The 16,509-nt window shown below is 40.0% G+C and overlaps 1 protein-coding gene across 1 annotated transcript; it reads left to right on the plus strand.

Annotated features, from left to right (window-relative positions):
* The first annotated feature begins 210 nt into the window (after window positions 1-210).
* Window positions 211-14,746, plus strand: fscn1a (fascin actin-bundling protein 1a). The gene is made up of 5 exons (XM_007247805.4): window positions 211-1,376; window positions 6,419-6,575; window positions 9,678-9,799; window positions 9,970-10,137; window positions 11,786-14,746. Exons 1-5 carry the CDS (start codon window positions 542-544, stop codon window positions 11,989-11,991), a joined length of 1,488 nt encoding a protein of 495 aa, XP_007247867.1. The 5' UTR covers window positions 211-541; the 3' UTR covers window positions 11,992-14,746.
* The last annotated feature ends 1,763 nt before the right edge of the window (window positions 14,747-16,509 follow it).

The raw sequence follows: 16,509 nt of genomic DNA on the forward strand, positions 1-16,509 counted from the left end.
CTTACTATTTACCTGTTTTTTAATTACATATTGAATTAAATTATTAAACCGAAGAAAAAAACGTGCATACACTACAAATATTGCGCAAGGACGATTTTTTACATATGTTTTAAATACTTTGCTATAATATCCCCTATTTTCCTCGTGAGTGGGCGTACACAGACGCCTTACGTCACGTGCGTGTATAAAAGCTACAGCTGTGCGTTTAGGCTCGCGCTGTGAGCGGCTGCAGAACCGGGCGCGCGCTCCGTAAACAAAGACCCGCACGTCCTCCGCGCTACAGCACCACCACAAACACCACCACCACCACCACCACCACCACCACCAGCACCAGCACCAGCACCAGCACAAACAGCAACTGCATTATCATTATCATCAGCAGTAGCATCCTCCTCCTCCTGCTGTCCTCCACCACCATCTCCACCTCCTCCTCCTCCCAGCCCCAGTCCTTCTGCTCCTCCAGCTCCCTCCCTCTGTTCCACTCTCTCCAGCGCACAAAGCAGACCAGCAGTCCCGGAGCAGCAGCAGCGGCAGCGGCAGCATGACGACCAACGGGAGCAGCAGCAACAGCAGCGACATGCTGAAGATCCAGTTCGGCCTCATTAACTGCGGCAACAAGTACCTGACCGCCGAGACTTTCGGCTTCAAGATCAACGCGTCAGCCACCAGCATGAAGAAGAAGCAGATCTGGACGCTGGAGCAGAACGGGGACGACTCCAACATGTTCTTCTTGAAGAGCCACCTCGGACGCTACATCGCCGCCGACAAGGACGGCAACGTGACCGGCGACAGCGAGGAGCCCGGCGAGGACTGCCGCTTCATCATCACCGCGCACGACGACGGCCGTTGGTCGCTCCAGTCCGAGCCCCACAAGCGCTACCTGGGCGGCACCGAGGACCGCATCACCTGCTTCGCCCAGACCATCTCCATCGCCGAGAAATGGAGCGTCCACATCGCCATGCACCCCCAGGTCAACATCTTCAGCATGACCAGAAAAAGGTACGCTCACCTGAGCTCCAAGGAGGACGAGATAGCCATCGACAGGGACGTGCCATGGGGCGTGGACTCCCTCATCACCCTGGTCTTTCAGGACCAGAGGTATCACCTGCAGACGTCCGACAACCGCTTCCTCAAGAATGATGGAGCCCTGGCCCAGAAAGCTGACAAGACCACAGGCTACACCTTGGAGTTCAGGTCTGGAAAGGTGGCCTTCAGGGACTGCGCTGGGAAGTACCTGGCTCCTTCTGGTCCTAGTGGCACCATGAAGTCTGGAAAGAGCTCCAAGGTTGGGAAGGATGAGCTGTTCGTGCTGGAGCAGAGCCACCCTCAAGTGGTGCTGACCGCTGCCAACGACAGGAATGTGTCCACCAGGCAAGGTATTATTATTAATGCTATTATGTCTATGTATTGATTAATTAATTGATTGATTGATTGATAGATAGAGTTCCCTTTCGAGTGCTATATAAAGATGTGCTTGAATAACCCTCAATAGCTATTTAGACTAAAATTGCTAATTTGTTATATGATCTGATCCAGCTGGTCACATTTGGTGCAGATTCTGTCTTAATTCTTTCATGACCATCTTTAACATCTACAAACGTCTACACACTATTGGAGGCCAAGCGTATAAAGCCGATAGCAGATAAGGTCTACCTATAAATCTTTCAAAATTAGATAGAAGCCTTTCCTAATTATAGCTATTCCACTCTGCCCTGCCTGGCTTGTGGTCCCTGTGTGTGCTGTGGGTAAAACCAAAAAGGGTGGATCTGCTGCTGGATGCAGAAGCCTGCCGAGTTTGTTTCTTCAGAGATATAGAGATTTGGTCTTTGCTGTCTTTCTTGTGTTGCAAGTGTTTTTGAATATAGTGAGTGCATGTGTCCCCTCTCGTTTGTTTGTTTGTTTGTTTGTTTGTTTGTTAATCAGATTGCTATGCCACCATGTCCATTTCAAATTGCTTTATCCCCCTGAGATGACAGCAAGAGTGACAGCAAGCAGGAAAAACTGGTTCTTCTAAAACCGATCACTCCTCCACCTTCTGTCCTGCAGTGTCCGCTTTGGATTCAGACACAGCGTCGCTCTGGGGAATCCAATAGACTGTAATTATGTTAGGAGTGAAAGTGGCCATTAGCGTACACCCATAGGAGAGACTAAGAGAGAGCCAGCCTGAAACAATGGCCTGGAACATCGTTCCGAGTCGCTACTTCTCTAAAATGTGGGGAAAGGAGAAGAGATGTTGATGGTTTGAGAACCATCAACACCTCCCTGATCACCCCAACCCCCTCATCCCTGTCATCCCCACCCCCACACCTCCATAGCAGCTGATTTTTGAGTCTGACTGACAGGGCTGGCAGCTTTAGTAGAGAAAACTATGCTAAGCTAGCCTGGGTCGCTTCTGTGCTTTTGCATTTGGCACACTGTTCTGCCCCCAGGACAAAGATGCCTAGTCCCAGCTCTAGTTCACGTGCACTGATGCTCGTTGGATGAGGCTGGTTGGTGGCAGGGCGTCTGGGCCCATGCCAACAGCCCAGCAAATTTACACATGGTCTCAGCAGGTCAGAATGGAGGAGGCTGGCTGCTGAGTGCGCTCTTTGTTTCTCAGGCAGGATCGGCCTCTTTTCTGCTGTGCTGCTGCTGCTGCTGACTGAGGCATGCATCTTCTTCTTGCAGCTTCAGAGGAGCATTTTTGCTATGAGCTCATTTTCTAGAGCATCTGGATCGAATTAGGAATTCCATCTCACGTAGGGTCATGTGTGCACTCTTTTCTGTCTGCTGGAACCAGAATACCTTAGTTTCTGTCTCATGTTGAATCGTACAAGCTTTGCTCGCTTGCTAACACACACGATAATCCAGGAAAATTCAGCTTTTATCTTTGAAAATTGGTGTAAAATTGAATGATTACAGGTTCCACCAGTTCTTTCTTTGTTTTAGCTCCTCCAGGAGGGTGTGTTTTTGTGCTTTTGTTTCTTTTTGTCTTTGAGGGAGGCTGAGATTTAGAGTGCTGTGGTGTGCTGTGCTGTGAGGTTGAGGCATGTGGAAGGGTGGTGTGGAGAACAAAGGCGGCGTGAGCTGGCCTGGGCTACCCGTGCACTCCAGCTGCTTGGCCTCGTAGGCAGCCAGGACAATAGGGCCTGATACACATACACACAACTGCACGCACACACACACACAAAACAGGGCTTGCTCAAGCAAGCCTCCGTCACTAATGCTCATCTGTCTGAGAAAGGATTAGGAATTTTCCCTTCTTCCCAGCCTGCTCCTCTTCCTCCTGCAGTGCAGCACAGTTCTGCACAGTCCAGTCTGTCAGTCCAACACAAGAGAGGAAATGATTGTCCAGCAGCTTTTGTTCTCCCGAGATGTTTGTTTAGGCTGCATTCAGGACAATCATCCTACTGAGGAGCTGATTGGGTCCCTCTGTGTTTAATTTGGTAGGGATGAAAGATAACATCGATATATATATATCAAAGTATTTTGTTTTGTAGTAGTGTATCATGGAGGTGGGCAGTGTGACCATATTTGATCATATAGTTTACTGTAAACATTCTTACTGTATTAAAAATATACTTTTTGAATCATATGGAGGATATCCTCAGTGCTTAAAGAACACTCCCCAAACTGTACATTTAATTACAGGGTGCATCATTAGTTTATTCATTTTAATTGGACAAATTGCAGTATATTGTGAATAAAAATCAGTTTATGGATAGGGTCGCTATTGATGTATTTTAACTGCGGGCACATGTATCGTTGTAAATATTGTGTATCGCGAAAAAGTCTTTAAATCATAACCCCTCTATTGTGATATATGTAGTTATTGTAGATACACATCTCTAATATGAACTACATTTAATTATAAGTTTAATCATTTAATCATCTAAACATCTGCAATATATATTGCCTTGCTTACAGTAGCACAGTAAATTGTTATATTGAATCCTACCCCCTGTATAGTGATGTGTGTAGTTCTTGTAGATACACAGATCTAATAGAAAATATATTTAATTATTAGTTTAAATATAGATTGTTGATCTGTTTTTTTTGTACATATGTTTGTTTAGTGAAAAATATCTTTAATCAACTAAACAACTGCAATGCATTGCCTTGCTCACTGTATTGCAGTAAATTGTTATATATTGAATCCTAAATCCTGTATTGTGTCGCCAAGTTTTTGGCCTGTTAAACACCAAGGCAGACATGTTGGATGGAAATGCTGGCTTCAGATGGAGAAACAATGCATTGGTAACATTTAGGCTGTATTGCATTAGTTCTCAGCCTGAAGCCAGCATTTCCAGCATCCAACATGTCTGCCTTGCTGTTTAACACGTGTCCCTGAGCTCTGTGGGGCTTTCCCATTCAATCTGCCCTGCCCCACTTCCCCAGTTGCCACAGTGTGGATGGATCAACTCAGCATCTGTAGGAGGCTTTAGGAATCTGAATGCACTCTTGGGGGGGGGGGAGGGTTGACTGTGACAAAAGGTGCTGCAGAGCTCATTAGCTCCAAGGTGAAGATGCATCAATTCTAATGCATCTAAAAAAGCCTTTTCCTCCCCCATTTTGCTGGTGACCAGTTCAGAGCTGGATTCAGATTCAGAGCTGGAGTCTCAGTCACCGTTCTCCCCCTCTCCAGTCTGTGATTCGCAGCCATGTGGTTCTCATCGTGGTCATTTATTTTCCTTGCTCATTCAGGCTTGCATATTTCTGTGGAAACTCAATCTTCTCTTGCAGAGGCCGGCAGGCCGAGTCTGTGCAGCAATACTCAGCCTTAGCGTGGCCGTGTCGGTGATGGGGGAGGGTGGGGGGTTGATGGAGCAGGAACATGAAAGTAATCATATTTTAAGGCAGATTATTACTAAAGCAGGGGTAGCGTCTGATCTGTAGGTTTTAGGATTAAACCAATGTACAAATAGAAACGTGTCTATCAAAACAGTGCTTCAAAAATGCTGAAAAATGGCCTGTTGTTTAGCCATTTTCCAGCATTTTGTAGCACTGTTGTGATAGATACGTTTCTATACTTTTAAGTATCAAACTTTCTTTAAAAGACAACATTGATTTTTTTTTGTCTTGTGGAGAGTTTCTCTAAATCTGTGAACCATACTGTAGTCATTTTGCTGTCATTACTACGCAAAAATTTTGCATTGGAATGTTTTGACCATGTTTCACTTTAATATTATTAAAATTTGCCAGTTATTCCTTACACTAAGTTTAAAATCCTGTATTTTGAAAAGGGCAACTTTACATAAGAAGTGAATAATTAAATGAAATATTCTTATAGCTAAGTTATTGATTATTTTAAATGGATGTACTCTAGCCATACTTCATCATTTGCACACAAAAGAAATTTTTTTTATCTTTTTGACCAAGTTGAGGAATAGAAATGTTCTTAAATCTTTTTACATTTACTTCAATTGAAAATTAAGAAGGCTTTTCTTTTTTCACCTGAAAAAGTAGTTATTTTGAAATACAACATTTTTTGCTTATAGATAACACTATGTATATAGGTGCCGTAAAGTAGTTAAACATGCAAACAGCCAGTAGGCCAGTCACAATAATTACAAAAGTTACAATAATTTTACCGTATTTGGACATGACCTCAATGATATTACCTATTTTGTTTGGCTTTTCACCCATTAACATAAGGATTAGCCATCATAGGCTTAGTTCACAATAAGTAAATTTATTTTGTACATCTAGGATGTTCTAAAAATGTAATCTTCCAGTTTATATCAGTATCAATATATCAGTATATTAGTGAAAATATTAAATGGTCTTAAAATAACAGTAAAATCAGTTATTGCAGTTACTTCTGAAATAAAATCTCATCCAACCAAAAACCGTTATTGACACTGACCCAGCAGCTGCTCATTACTTTTCATTGGCCTCCTGTTTTTTGGCTTGTGAACCTTTCAGCCCAAAACCGGATGCATTCTCTGGGCCTGAGTCACAACTGTTGTCTCCTGTTGAGCATCTTGGCATGTGGGGTAGCCCCTAATTCCAGAGAAGATTAACTCTGTGTGGCACTGGTGTGTGTTTGTGTGTGTGTGTGTGTGTGTGTGTGTGTGTGTGTGTGTGTGTGTGTGTGTGTGTGTGTGTGTGTGTGTGTGTGTGTGTGTGTGTGTGTGTGTGTGTGTGTGTGTGTGTGTGTGTGTGTGTGTGTGTGTGTGTGTGTGTGTGTGTGTGTGTGTGTGTGTGTGTGTGTGTGTGTGTGTGTGTGTGTGTGTGCTCATGGGATATTTTATGGGGAAGTGGGCTGAAGAATGAGCTGCTGGCTTTAGAGAAGACTCCAGTGAAACCTGAGAAGAAATCTGAACTAATCTCTGAGATCAGTCACTGATCACTTTCTTTCTTTTTACTGAGGTTCCAGTGAGAGTTTGATGCTGATGTTGGTGAAACTATTCATGTGATTCTATTTTCTATCTGTCAGGAATGGACCTCTCAGCCAACCAGGATGAGGAGGGCGATCAGGAGACGTTTCAGATGGAGATCAGCAAGGAAACAAAGAAATGTGCTTTCAGGACCTGCTCTGGGAAGTACTGGACACTCACTGCCAATGGTGGCCTGCAGTGCACTGCATCTACCAAGTGAGTATAAGACTGTGTTCATGTTATTATCCTTATTAATTGAGCCCTTTAAATAAATAACCATATGGCAACTATTCCTCCCTTTTGGGAGAAATTAGTCCTTTTAGTTTAAGTGACTTGATGAATGACAAGTTATACATCTACATAAATCACCATTTTATTTTTTTATGTAAAAAGTTGTCCACATTTAACTGATTTAAGTTGATATATATATTTATTTGTTGAAATGGCTCAATTGGTTTCAATATTTTGCTCTGTTTTATGTCATAGTGACCCTTACTCTGAAAGCTAGGCGTTAATCTTAACATTGTAAATTGGAATTATTTTATCACTGGGATAAAATGTATTTAGGTAATCACTAGTAAATGTATTTTTGCATCAGTAGTTAGTGGAAGGAAAATAATAAAAGTGTGTACAGGCTGTAGCAACACTGTGTGATTTTAGGTTAAACTATTCTCTGACTTGTACACACCCATTCAAAAAAAATATTGAAGAAAAATATAACAACCAAATAATGTTAGACAACACGTCATTACAAACTTCCTTACTGTGAACACAGTGCTGTAGAATGCTTCAAGTGCTTGTGTATATCAGCTCGACAGAGAAATCCATGGCTGTGTCCCAAACATCACACTTCTATACTTTACTTACCACATTAATAAAAAAAATGTAATTGTGGCACACTATTCTTGACACACTATATATTGTGGTAGAGTGCGGTTTGGGACGCAGCCTGTTTTTCAGTGGGCATCGCCATCTTTGCAACACGATAATGGACAAATGCAAATCAACGTATTTTCTTACTCTATGAAATTTCTATTTCAATGTCAACAAGTCGCCCCAGCCCAAATCTTGATGGTTCATATTGATAAATTTAAGTGATTTTAATGTAATTGTAATGTAAAATGATGCATACAATCCAATCTGGATACATGTCTGATTTTGGACCACGTATGCAAAAGTGACTGAAAGATTTTTTTAAGATTAAAAAAGATCTAATTTACCATGCACACACAGCAAACAAATGTCATCTGTGTTCACTTTAAGTAAAAAAAACAGTTTAAAGCACTGCCACTATGATTTAGGAGATCACTGGTTCAAATCCCAGTCATGCAGCTTGCCATCAGCTGCCGGAGCCCTGAGAGAGCACAATTGGCCTTGCACTCTCTGGGTGGGTAGATGGCACTCTTTCCACTCATCACACCTAGGGTGATGGCGATCAGCACAATGCGTCTGTGAGCTGATGTATTAAAGCTGAGTCGCTGCGCTTTCCTCCGAGTGCGATGTAATGCTATTCAGCAATGCTGCATCAGCAGCAGTTTTGAAAATGTGCTAGTCTTCACCCTCCTTGTGATGTGGCATCACCTGTGATGGGGATATACAACTGACTAGCAGTTGAATGGGTGGAACAATTGACCTAGCTAAATTGGGAGAAAAAGGGGAAAATTAATTTAAATAATGGATAAAAAGAAAAAAGAAATTTGAGTCACTTTTGCCAGGAAATGTGAATGTAGACATAGTGAAACATTTAGGCACGGCATTGACCAGTACTGCCACCATGTAACATGTCCCTGCTGCTGAAGGCTAAGCCAACATTTAGAGGACCTTGGTGATGCCCCTGCCTGCCTGTCTGTGCTGCAACAGCTTCATCTGTAACATGAGGACAGTGAAGGCCCCGGGCTACACTTCCTGGTGGCCTAATTTGTAAATGTTAGTCACTGTTCTCATGAACTCAGCATACAAATGATAGATATTTATCATGCAGAACAGTAGCTGATAGTGATCTGCTAAACTATAATGTTATATAGAGCATATTTTGACTTCTCCTTTTTGTGGTCTACAATGTATGGGGCCTTTCTAGAATTGCAGGTACATTTGCATGAAAAGATTTAACCCATCAGGCAACTCTGTTATTATTACAGCTCTAGCTCCAAGGTATAACCTCAAACTAGATTTATCGTTTTTCAACATATTTTTACTTATTATTACTGTGAGATTTACTCAATACAATTACACATTGACCAATAAATAATTTACTCTGGATTTATCTTCAACATTTAACATACAAAATAATTATTTTGTATGATTAGAAGTGACATCCACTGTCTTCCATATGCTTTCTACCAGAGGTATCACTCAGGACATCACTAAGTTCAGTTGTGATTTTGTGCAGTTCTATATCTGAGGTAACAAGGTTGATAGTTGATAGAACATATTTATAAAAATACTTAAAACAAAAATATTGAAATGACATTCCACAGAAAATAGATATTTTATAAAATGCATTTCTATAACTGTTAATACAGTAAAACAAAAATTTCATTTGATTTTTTTAAAAAGGAAAAGCTTTATTTTGTTTAAAATTCAGGTTGAACATGCAAGTCACAATGTAAAGACAGTTTAATGTAGGCTGGAGTCAATTAGTTAATATTTTGTGTATACATTTTCCTAATATATACAACAAGCATTAGTTGTGAAATATAATTAATGTGTTCAATATTATAATTTAAAGGTTATTTAATCAAGTAAAGATTAGAAATGTACTGAAATTAACATTTTTGGGCAAAATAAAAGAAAATTAAACATTTGTCTGAAAGTCAAATACTGAACACATCAATTCAGTCTTTTTTTCACAATTACATGAATTAATCTCTGATAAAGATTATTTTTGGGAAAAAATAAAGGTTAACTTAGAAGTTCTAGGGTAACCTTTGTACATGACCCATTTCATAATGATGGGCCATAATAATGTTCACCAAATATTCTTAAGAAGTGCTTAAGTGCTTAACACTTGTTAAAATACTGTTAGTTTTTATTATTGAGACAATTGTTTGAGGTGTTGGACACTATGAGCATAATGAAAGTTTTTATACTATCTGTTTGTCTTTGATGGACTTCTCCAGTAAAAATAAATAAATAAGTAAATAATAATAATAATAAAATACTGTTAGTTTTTATATTCATCACTTTTTTTGTTTAAGACTACGACTTTTTGTATGGACTTTATAAAAACTGTATAAACAACTAATATAAAAAAAATAGGTAGATATTGGTGAATGAGACCTTTTATCTTTCATATATTTTAATGTTCTTTCAATCCAGGTCTGCCAACTGCCACTTTGATATTGAATGGCGTGGGAAGAAAATCACTCTTCGTGCCGCCAATGGAAAATACGTGGCAGCTAAAAAGAATGGGCAGCTGGCTGCCACCATTGATTCTGCAGGTAAGGCGTGGCGTTCAGCTCTTAGTTCTCAAGCTCAGCTGATCTGCTCTCACTGATAGAAGCTGCTTTAAAAAAGCCTTATTTGAATTTCTATGGTAACTGATATCTGATGGCCCCAGTTTAGAGACTCCTGGTCTGAAAAGGCTGTTCTGTGCTTGTTTGTCCCTCAGGAGAGTCTGAGGAGTTCCTGATGAAGCTCATTAACAGGCCTTTAATTGTGCTGAGGGGGGAGCATGGCTTTATCGGCTGCAGGAAGGTGACGGGCACCCTGGACTCCAACCGCTCCTCGTACGACGTGTTCGGCCTGGCGTTCCGCGACGGAGCCTACAGCCTGCAAGGTGAGACGATTTCTCAGAGAAGCTTCTCGATGTCTTAATGTGACTACTGACTGTAGGATGGTGGGCTGGTTTAGGTATACTCATCCTGTGTTTCATTTGCACTTGTTATAATTCTTTTTTACTAATTCTGGTGTGTGAATATGGACTTTTATATAGGAATGATAAAAAAAATGGATAAATATAACAGGACATCTGCTCAATCACTGCTTCTATTCAATTCAAGGGTATTAAAAGGGTTTATCCCGCTTAATGAAACTGTCTCTATTTTGTCCAGTGAAGTTTTAAACTACATTAAGCATTGCTGTGAGGTTTTGATTGCATTCAGCCACAGGCAACATAGGCAGTGCGTAAGTAGATTTGTTCCACTCAGTTCCACTGCTTCACAGCTTAATGCTGGGGGCTTTATGTCCTTCTGTCCAATGACTACCAAATTAAGAACGTAAAAGACCTTTTTGAAGAAAAAAAAAAAACACCAGAGAAGATCTTAAAGTTCTTATCACATCTTAACCTCAAACACCTAATTTAATACATATGTAGCACAATATCGAACCTTTAAACAACTTTGCTCTGTCTGGACATATAAAACCATGTGTATGCCAAAATTTCCAAATATGTGCTGAAGCAGCAATAAACCCCCAACAACCAACCTTCTATCCAATGACTTTCTGTTATTAGGCCAAAATTACTGCCAAAATGCCTTTTATGTTTATCTGCTCAAGTTGTGGGTGCATTTGCACATCTGTGTCAGCAAAGGAGTGCTACTTAAAGTAGTTGAATGCATTCAATAGAATAGGTGTCTACAAACATTTGGACATACAGTGAACAATATATACAAATGTATTTGACCCTTTCAGACCTGAATTATCTCCAGTGAGAATGTAAGAATGCTGTTTTCTGTCTGTAATGCACAGAAAAGAAAACACTTATATTCCTACTATAAAAATCTATACAGCACAATACTCTAGTTGAAATATACTAAAATATTGATTGCATTGGAAGTCTGTGTGTAATTTTTTGCATTTCATGTTGTGCTTTTTATTTAATAAATCATCCCTAAACAGTAAAACATAACCTGGTTTAAAAACTGTTCTTAATCACATTCAATATTAATATAAGTAAAAAAATGTTGTTACTTTGCCTCAATGGCTCTAGTACTACTGTTTGTCCAGTGCAGTGGGCGTGGCCAAGCTGCTGTTTTATCAACTTGTTCATTGACTGGTTTATGGTCTATTCAGATGGACAACAGCTCTCAAATAGTGTTATGTGCAACAAAATATAAAATAAAAATACATGATGTCCATTGTAATGGATGCAGGGTCTGAAAGGGTTAATGTGTTACATTTATTTAGTGTACATTGTGGGGCAATTAAAACAATAAAATTATAAAATCTAAAACACAAGACAAATAACCTAACCACATCAACAATTAATTGAGTAGCATTTCTATTGGTTCATTCATTATGGATTATTTGGCATTGTGTAAATAAATACCATATTTACATTATGTGCATTATGTGAAGTGAAAAAAGGCAAAAATAGAGATGCAATAGAGGTTTCTGCATGATGACTACTAATTACACACTATGTTTAAATAAAGATATAAAGATGGATTTTCCATGCATATTTAAAAACCTCTATCTCTGATCAGATTCCACTGGGAAGTACTGGATGGTGGGCAGTGAGTCCTCAGTGGTCAGCAGCAGCGATACTCCAGTAGATTTCTTCCTAGAGTTCTGCGACTACAACAAGGTGGCCATCAAGTCGACTGAAGGGAAGTACCTGAGAGGCGACCACGCCGGGGTACTGAAGGCCAACGCTGATGATCTGGACAGCTCCACTATGTGGGAGTACTAGAAGCACTTAAGTAACCACTGTGGCTTTTTTCCTCCCTTGATTTACCATTCTGTCTTTTATTTTATATATGATTATTTTTTTTCCTTTCACCACAAACGAGCACAAGTGGGCGATGACTGGTGGAGAGTAAGATGAAGGTGCGAAGAAGGTTTCTTTATGGTGGTTTAGATGATGAAGAAAAAGACTCTGCTATCTCTCTACTATAGGCAAACTAGCGCTCCGGCATTCTGGTGCCATCAAATGTATAAAAAGCAGTGTTGTGCAGTTTTCATAGACTATATAACTCTATGAAGGGCCAAATTTCTGGGGCTTGATCTGATCTGATGAGGTTCAAATTGGTTTAGTCTACTGTGGTAATATAACGCCCTTTGCATATCACATGATTTTTAACTGGAATTTAAATACAGTAATTAAAAAAAAAAAGGGTCTGATTGAATGGTATGTTCCAGCACATTGAGGAGCCATGTTCGCACAGATTGCTGGATCTCCTCAGCGAGAGCTGATTGGTGGGATTTTGTGATCCCCTCCCTCGTCTTTGCACAATTCATAAGAGCCTCTCTCTCTTTAAATGTGTTGAATTGTTGGAGAATGTTCTGTATATGGATGCCTTGTCAAATCCTGTGAGTCTACGCTATGTGGTCTTTGCCCCTTTTGCCGCCATATTGCCCAGTGTTAAATCCCCAGTGACCTGAAGTTTTAATGGCGATATGGCTGATGATAATGATGAAGATGATGATTATGATGATGATGATTATGATGAAAACTGTATGAATGTTGATTTATGAGTTTCTCGCCATACACTTGACACAGTATCTAAGTGGGTTCCTGTCACCACTGGAATGGTATGGAAGTGTCCTCAGCAGTGATGATGCCAATGCTGATGCCAGTGCTGACCTGTTATTGACCAGTTTTGTATTCTGAAGTATGGCTATGCTTTATTTGTGTGTTAAAAAAGAAGAAAAATCATTGTGTGTGTGTACTGGATTTCTGCTCGTGCCATTCACATTCATTTTCCTGCAACAGAAAGAGAACTGGACAGTGACTTGTGAAGATGGCACATTTCATCTCACCATCAAATCATATGTTTCAAATCCTCTAAATCCTGTCAAACGATGGAGAAACATGTTTAGAAGAAGTTTAAAGTGAAAATATCTGCAAACGAAATCTTGATTGTCATATTAAGTGTAGATGTGAGAGTGATGTTTTTTTCCGATGATCTGAGGAATGTTGTTGCAGGTTCAACACGATATTTATGGTAAATTAAAACCTCCCTTCCGCTCGAACCGGTCGGCTCATTTCGGAAAGGTCTGTGTTCACTGCACACGTGTAACTGGCATGGCTTAATCTGGAAAAATGCACAATTTTGTCACTGGAAAAAAGTCAAACATGTCGAATCACTTACCTGTTCTGCTTTGATTTTTATGAGGCACAGACATTATCATACACCCTCATACATGGTGTGGACTGATGACAGTAAAACCTATAAGTTTTAAGTACCCATAAGTAACTGGAAGGGGTGAAATCACCAGTATGACTTGTGTTTTTTGATAAATGTGAAGATTCTGGTGGCTCAGAGTGTCTTACTAGCATAAAGGCAGAATTATACTTCTGTGTTGAGTCTGTGCAAGTGGCTTATGCTGTTGTGAGCCTTTATACTTGTGCATTAGTGTGAATACATCACTCCGTGTTAATGGTAAAAGTAGGAATGCAGTCTTAGCATAGCTATGCGTACCATAGGCTGCGCTGTAGATTTGACACAGAACTATAAATTAGCCTTAAGACAACAATACCATGACCTGAGGATCACAAGTTCCGATCCTGCATCATGCTGCTTTGGCATCAGCAGCCAGAGCCTGAGCGAGCATAATTGGGAGATTAGGTAATTAAGGCACTCTTAGTGAGTGGCTCAGGTAGATTAGGGAGAGAACTGTGAAAATCCTATATTCTAAGATTATAAACCAGTGGGTCTCAGTGATCCTCAGGGCTCTCCAGATGCTTCACATTTTCCACACTGTCCACATGTGTTGCGAGCTGAGTTGGAACAAATAATATGGATCATCTGGACAAAGGCTGGAGGCCTGGTTCGAGAAACAACAGCTAAATTAACAATTAACAATGTAGTGTACTTTGATCCATACAAAATGATCTAAATCTCATTCTGATTTCCTTTCAAGATTGTACCAGGAGTGGGGTGTTTTCCCAGAGAGGGATTAAGTCTGGTCTTGGACTATACAGAATTTGAATTGAGAATTTTCCACTCAAAGGAAGATATAGTCCATGAGTAGGCTTAGTCCGTGGTTTAAACTGACTACATCTCTGAACACCACAAGCCAGTTTCCTGGACTGGGATTATAGGCCCAATTGTGGACTACACAGCATTCTGAATAGAGATATTCCAGTAAAATAAATCTAGTCCAGGAATGGGCTTAATGTACATGAAAAACTTGCATATAATGACCTAGAAAAATGAAAATTTAGCATGAGGTGCTAAACCCATTTCATCTCTTCATACATAAGAGTTTGAGATGACTGAGGTTAAATAGTAAACTAGTCCTAGTCTGCTACACATAAGGGAATGGTAATGACTGTGCCTTAACTTTGGAATATACTGGAAAAAAGGAACACATTCCACGTCTATACTTTGTAAAACTTTACAGACTTACTTTTTTATATTGTTTTGATATTATGGTTGTCCTTTTTCCCTCATGTGCCATGGGTACAAACGAAATACAATAAATTTGACTATGAAACCCGGTCCTTGTTTCTGTTTTTATTGGGGGTAAAACACTGCTTGACCATCGCTTTCTCTCAGCAGATGGTAGGAAATCAATCACTAGTTGTATTTTAAATGAACTCTAGAGCTGTAGAGGAGCCAGGTTTGTAAGATTAATCTTGTGGCTGCTGTGAAGCCCCCTGAATTGATGAAGTATGAGGTAAGACTACCCCTCCTACAGTTTATTTTAGAAGCCTATTCCCTTAAGCCCAGGGGTCAAGAGGTTTCTGCAGAGAGGAGTGTTTCTACAGGGTCCGAAAACAAAATTGCTCCCGGGAGCAGTATTTTGCCTTTCCTGGACGCTGCTCTGCTCATCAATGAGGCCTTTGTGCTGCTGTATTGCTGGAGCAGCAGTTTGCACGCTGATTCCTCTGCCATCTTTTTCAGTTATTATAGCAAAACAACAAAGCTCATTCATCACTCTGAGAGGAAGCTGAAATCTGAACAAATGGAGGACAACACTCAATAGATTTTCTGCAAATAAAGAGCAATGATAATCCTGCATGTATGTATATGTATGCATGTATAGTTGACATTGAAAACTCAAAAATCAGTGTTTCAGAAAATTAGAATATTATATAAGACCAATTGGTACTTTTGGCAGTGTGACCAGTCCTGCTGGAAAATGAAATCCACATCACTGAACCATCAGTAAATTTTACAGCATTTCATTTGTAAATCAAGGTATCAGAGTCTGGAGGAAGAGTGGAGAGACGCACAGTCCAAACTGCTTGAGGTCTAGTGTGAAGTTTCCACCAATCAGTGATGGTTTGGAGAGACATGTCATCTGCTGGTGTTGATCCACTGTGTTTTATCAAGTCCAACTTTAGATACTTTAGATTCTTCTAAGTATCATATTTATATTTGAGGACAGATCTGCACACTATTGGAATTTTAATCTCAGTATCTTCATGAGGGAGAGTCACCTGGAATAGTTTTCTCAGCATCTTGAAGAAAGGAGTTCCTGGAGGTTCTGAACAATAGTTGCTGCTTTCCCTTCATGCTGTGAAGCTCAATGTTGTCCCTTAATTGTTTTTATGTATTTAATATTGATCTACAATGTAGAAAATAAATCAAATGGAGAAATGTTTTTTTTTTTTGAATGAGAACATTTGATTGGTACTGTATACTAATGCTATGGAATTATTCCAAAAACTAAAAATGAAAACAAGGACAAAAGTGATGGTGCAGTGACGTTACCAGATCATTAAACATTATAAGAACATCGAAAATGCTTGACAGACTGAACGTTTCAAGACCATTAACTCAAACATTCAGAAAACATTCTGATAACCAAAAACCGTTAGCTGGGAGGAGATTTCAGTTGTCAGCTCGGTCCTTTCCTCTCCCCTCCTCCACATGAGAGTCCTAACTCAATAAGGAGCCGCCCCTGCAGAGAAGCCTGTAATCCACTTTAGAGTAGATGCCACAAACAGGGCAGGAGAATGTCAGCAGGGTTAACTGGGGTGGTCCCAGTGGACCACAATCCACACAACAATCAGAGTCACCAAGTGATTGATGGGTTTTCACTCAGTTAGAAAAACCATTAAGGCTGAAAAGCTCTATTTTGTGCCACATTTACACATACCAATGATCAATAATAAACAGAGATGTACAGCAATGACATATAGCTACTTAACTACAGTACTTAAGTACTAAAATACCTTTACTAAAAATGTTAGGAATCATTCCAAACCCACATTATCTAAAGTAGATGCTCTGCACTGTCTCACCGGATTTGATGA

Source organism: Astyanax mexicanus, chromosome 3, assembly GCF_023375975.1.
Source record: "Astyanax mexicanus isolate ESR-SI-001 chromosome 3, AstMex3_surface, whole genome shotgun sequence".
Classification (NCBI taxonomy): Eukaryota; Metazoa; Chordata; class Actinopteri; order Characiformes; family Acestrorhamphidae; genus Astyanax; species Astyanax mexicanus.

Coding starts and splice junctions, on each gene's coding strand:
- fscn1a (XM_007247805.4), top strand. CDS start 542: ATGACGACCAACGGGAGCAGCAGCAACAGCAGCGACATGCTGAAGATC. Junction 1,377..6,418: donor GAATGTGTCCACCAGGCAAG/GTATTATTATTA, acceptor TCTATCTGTCAG/GAATGGACCTCTCAGCCAAC. Junction 6,576..9,677: donor CAGTGCACTGCATCTACCAA/GTGAGTATAAGA, acceptor CTTTCAATCCAG/GTCTGCCAACTGCCACTTTG.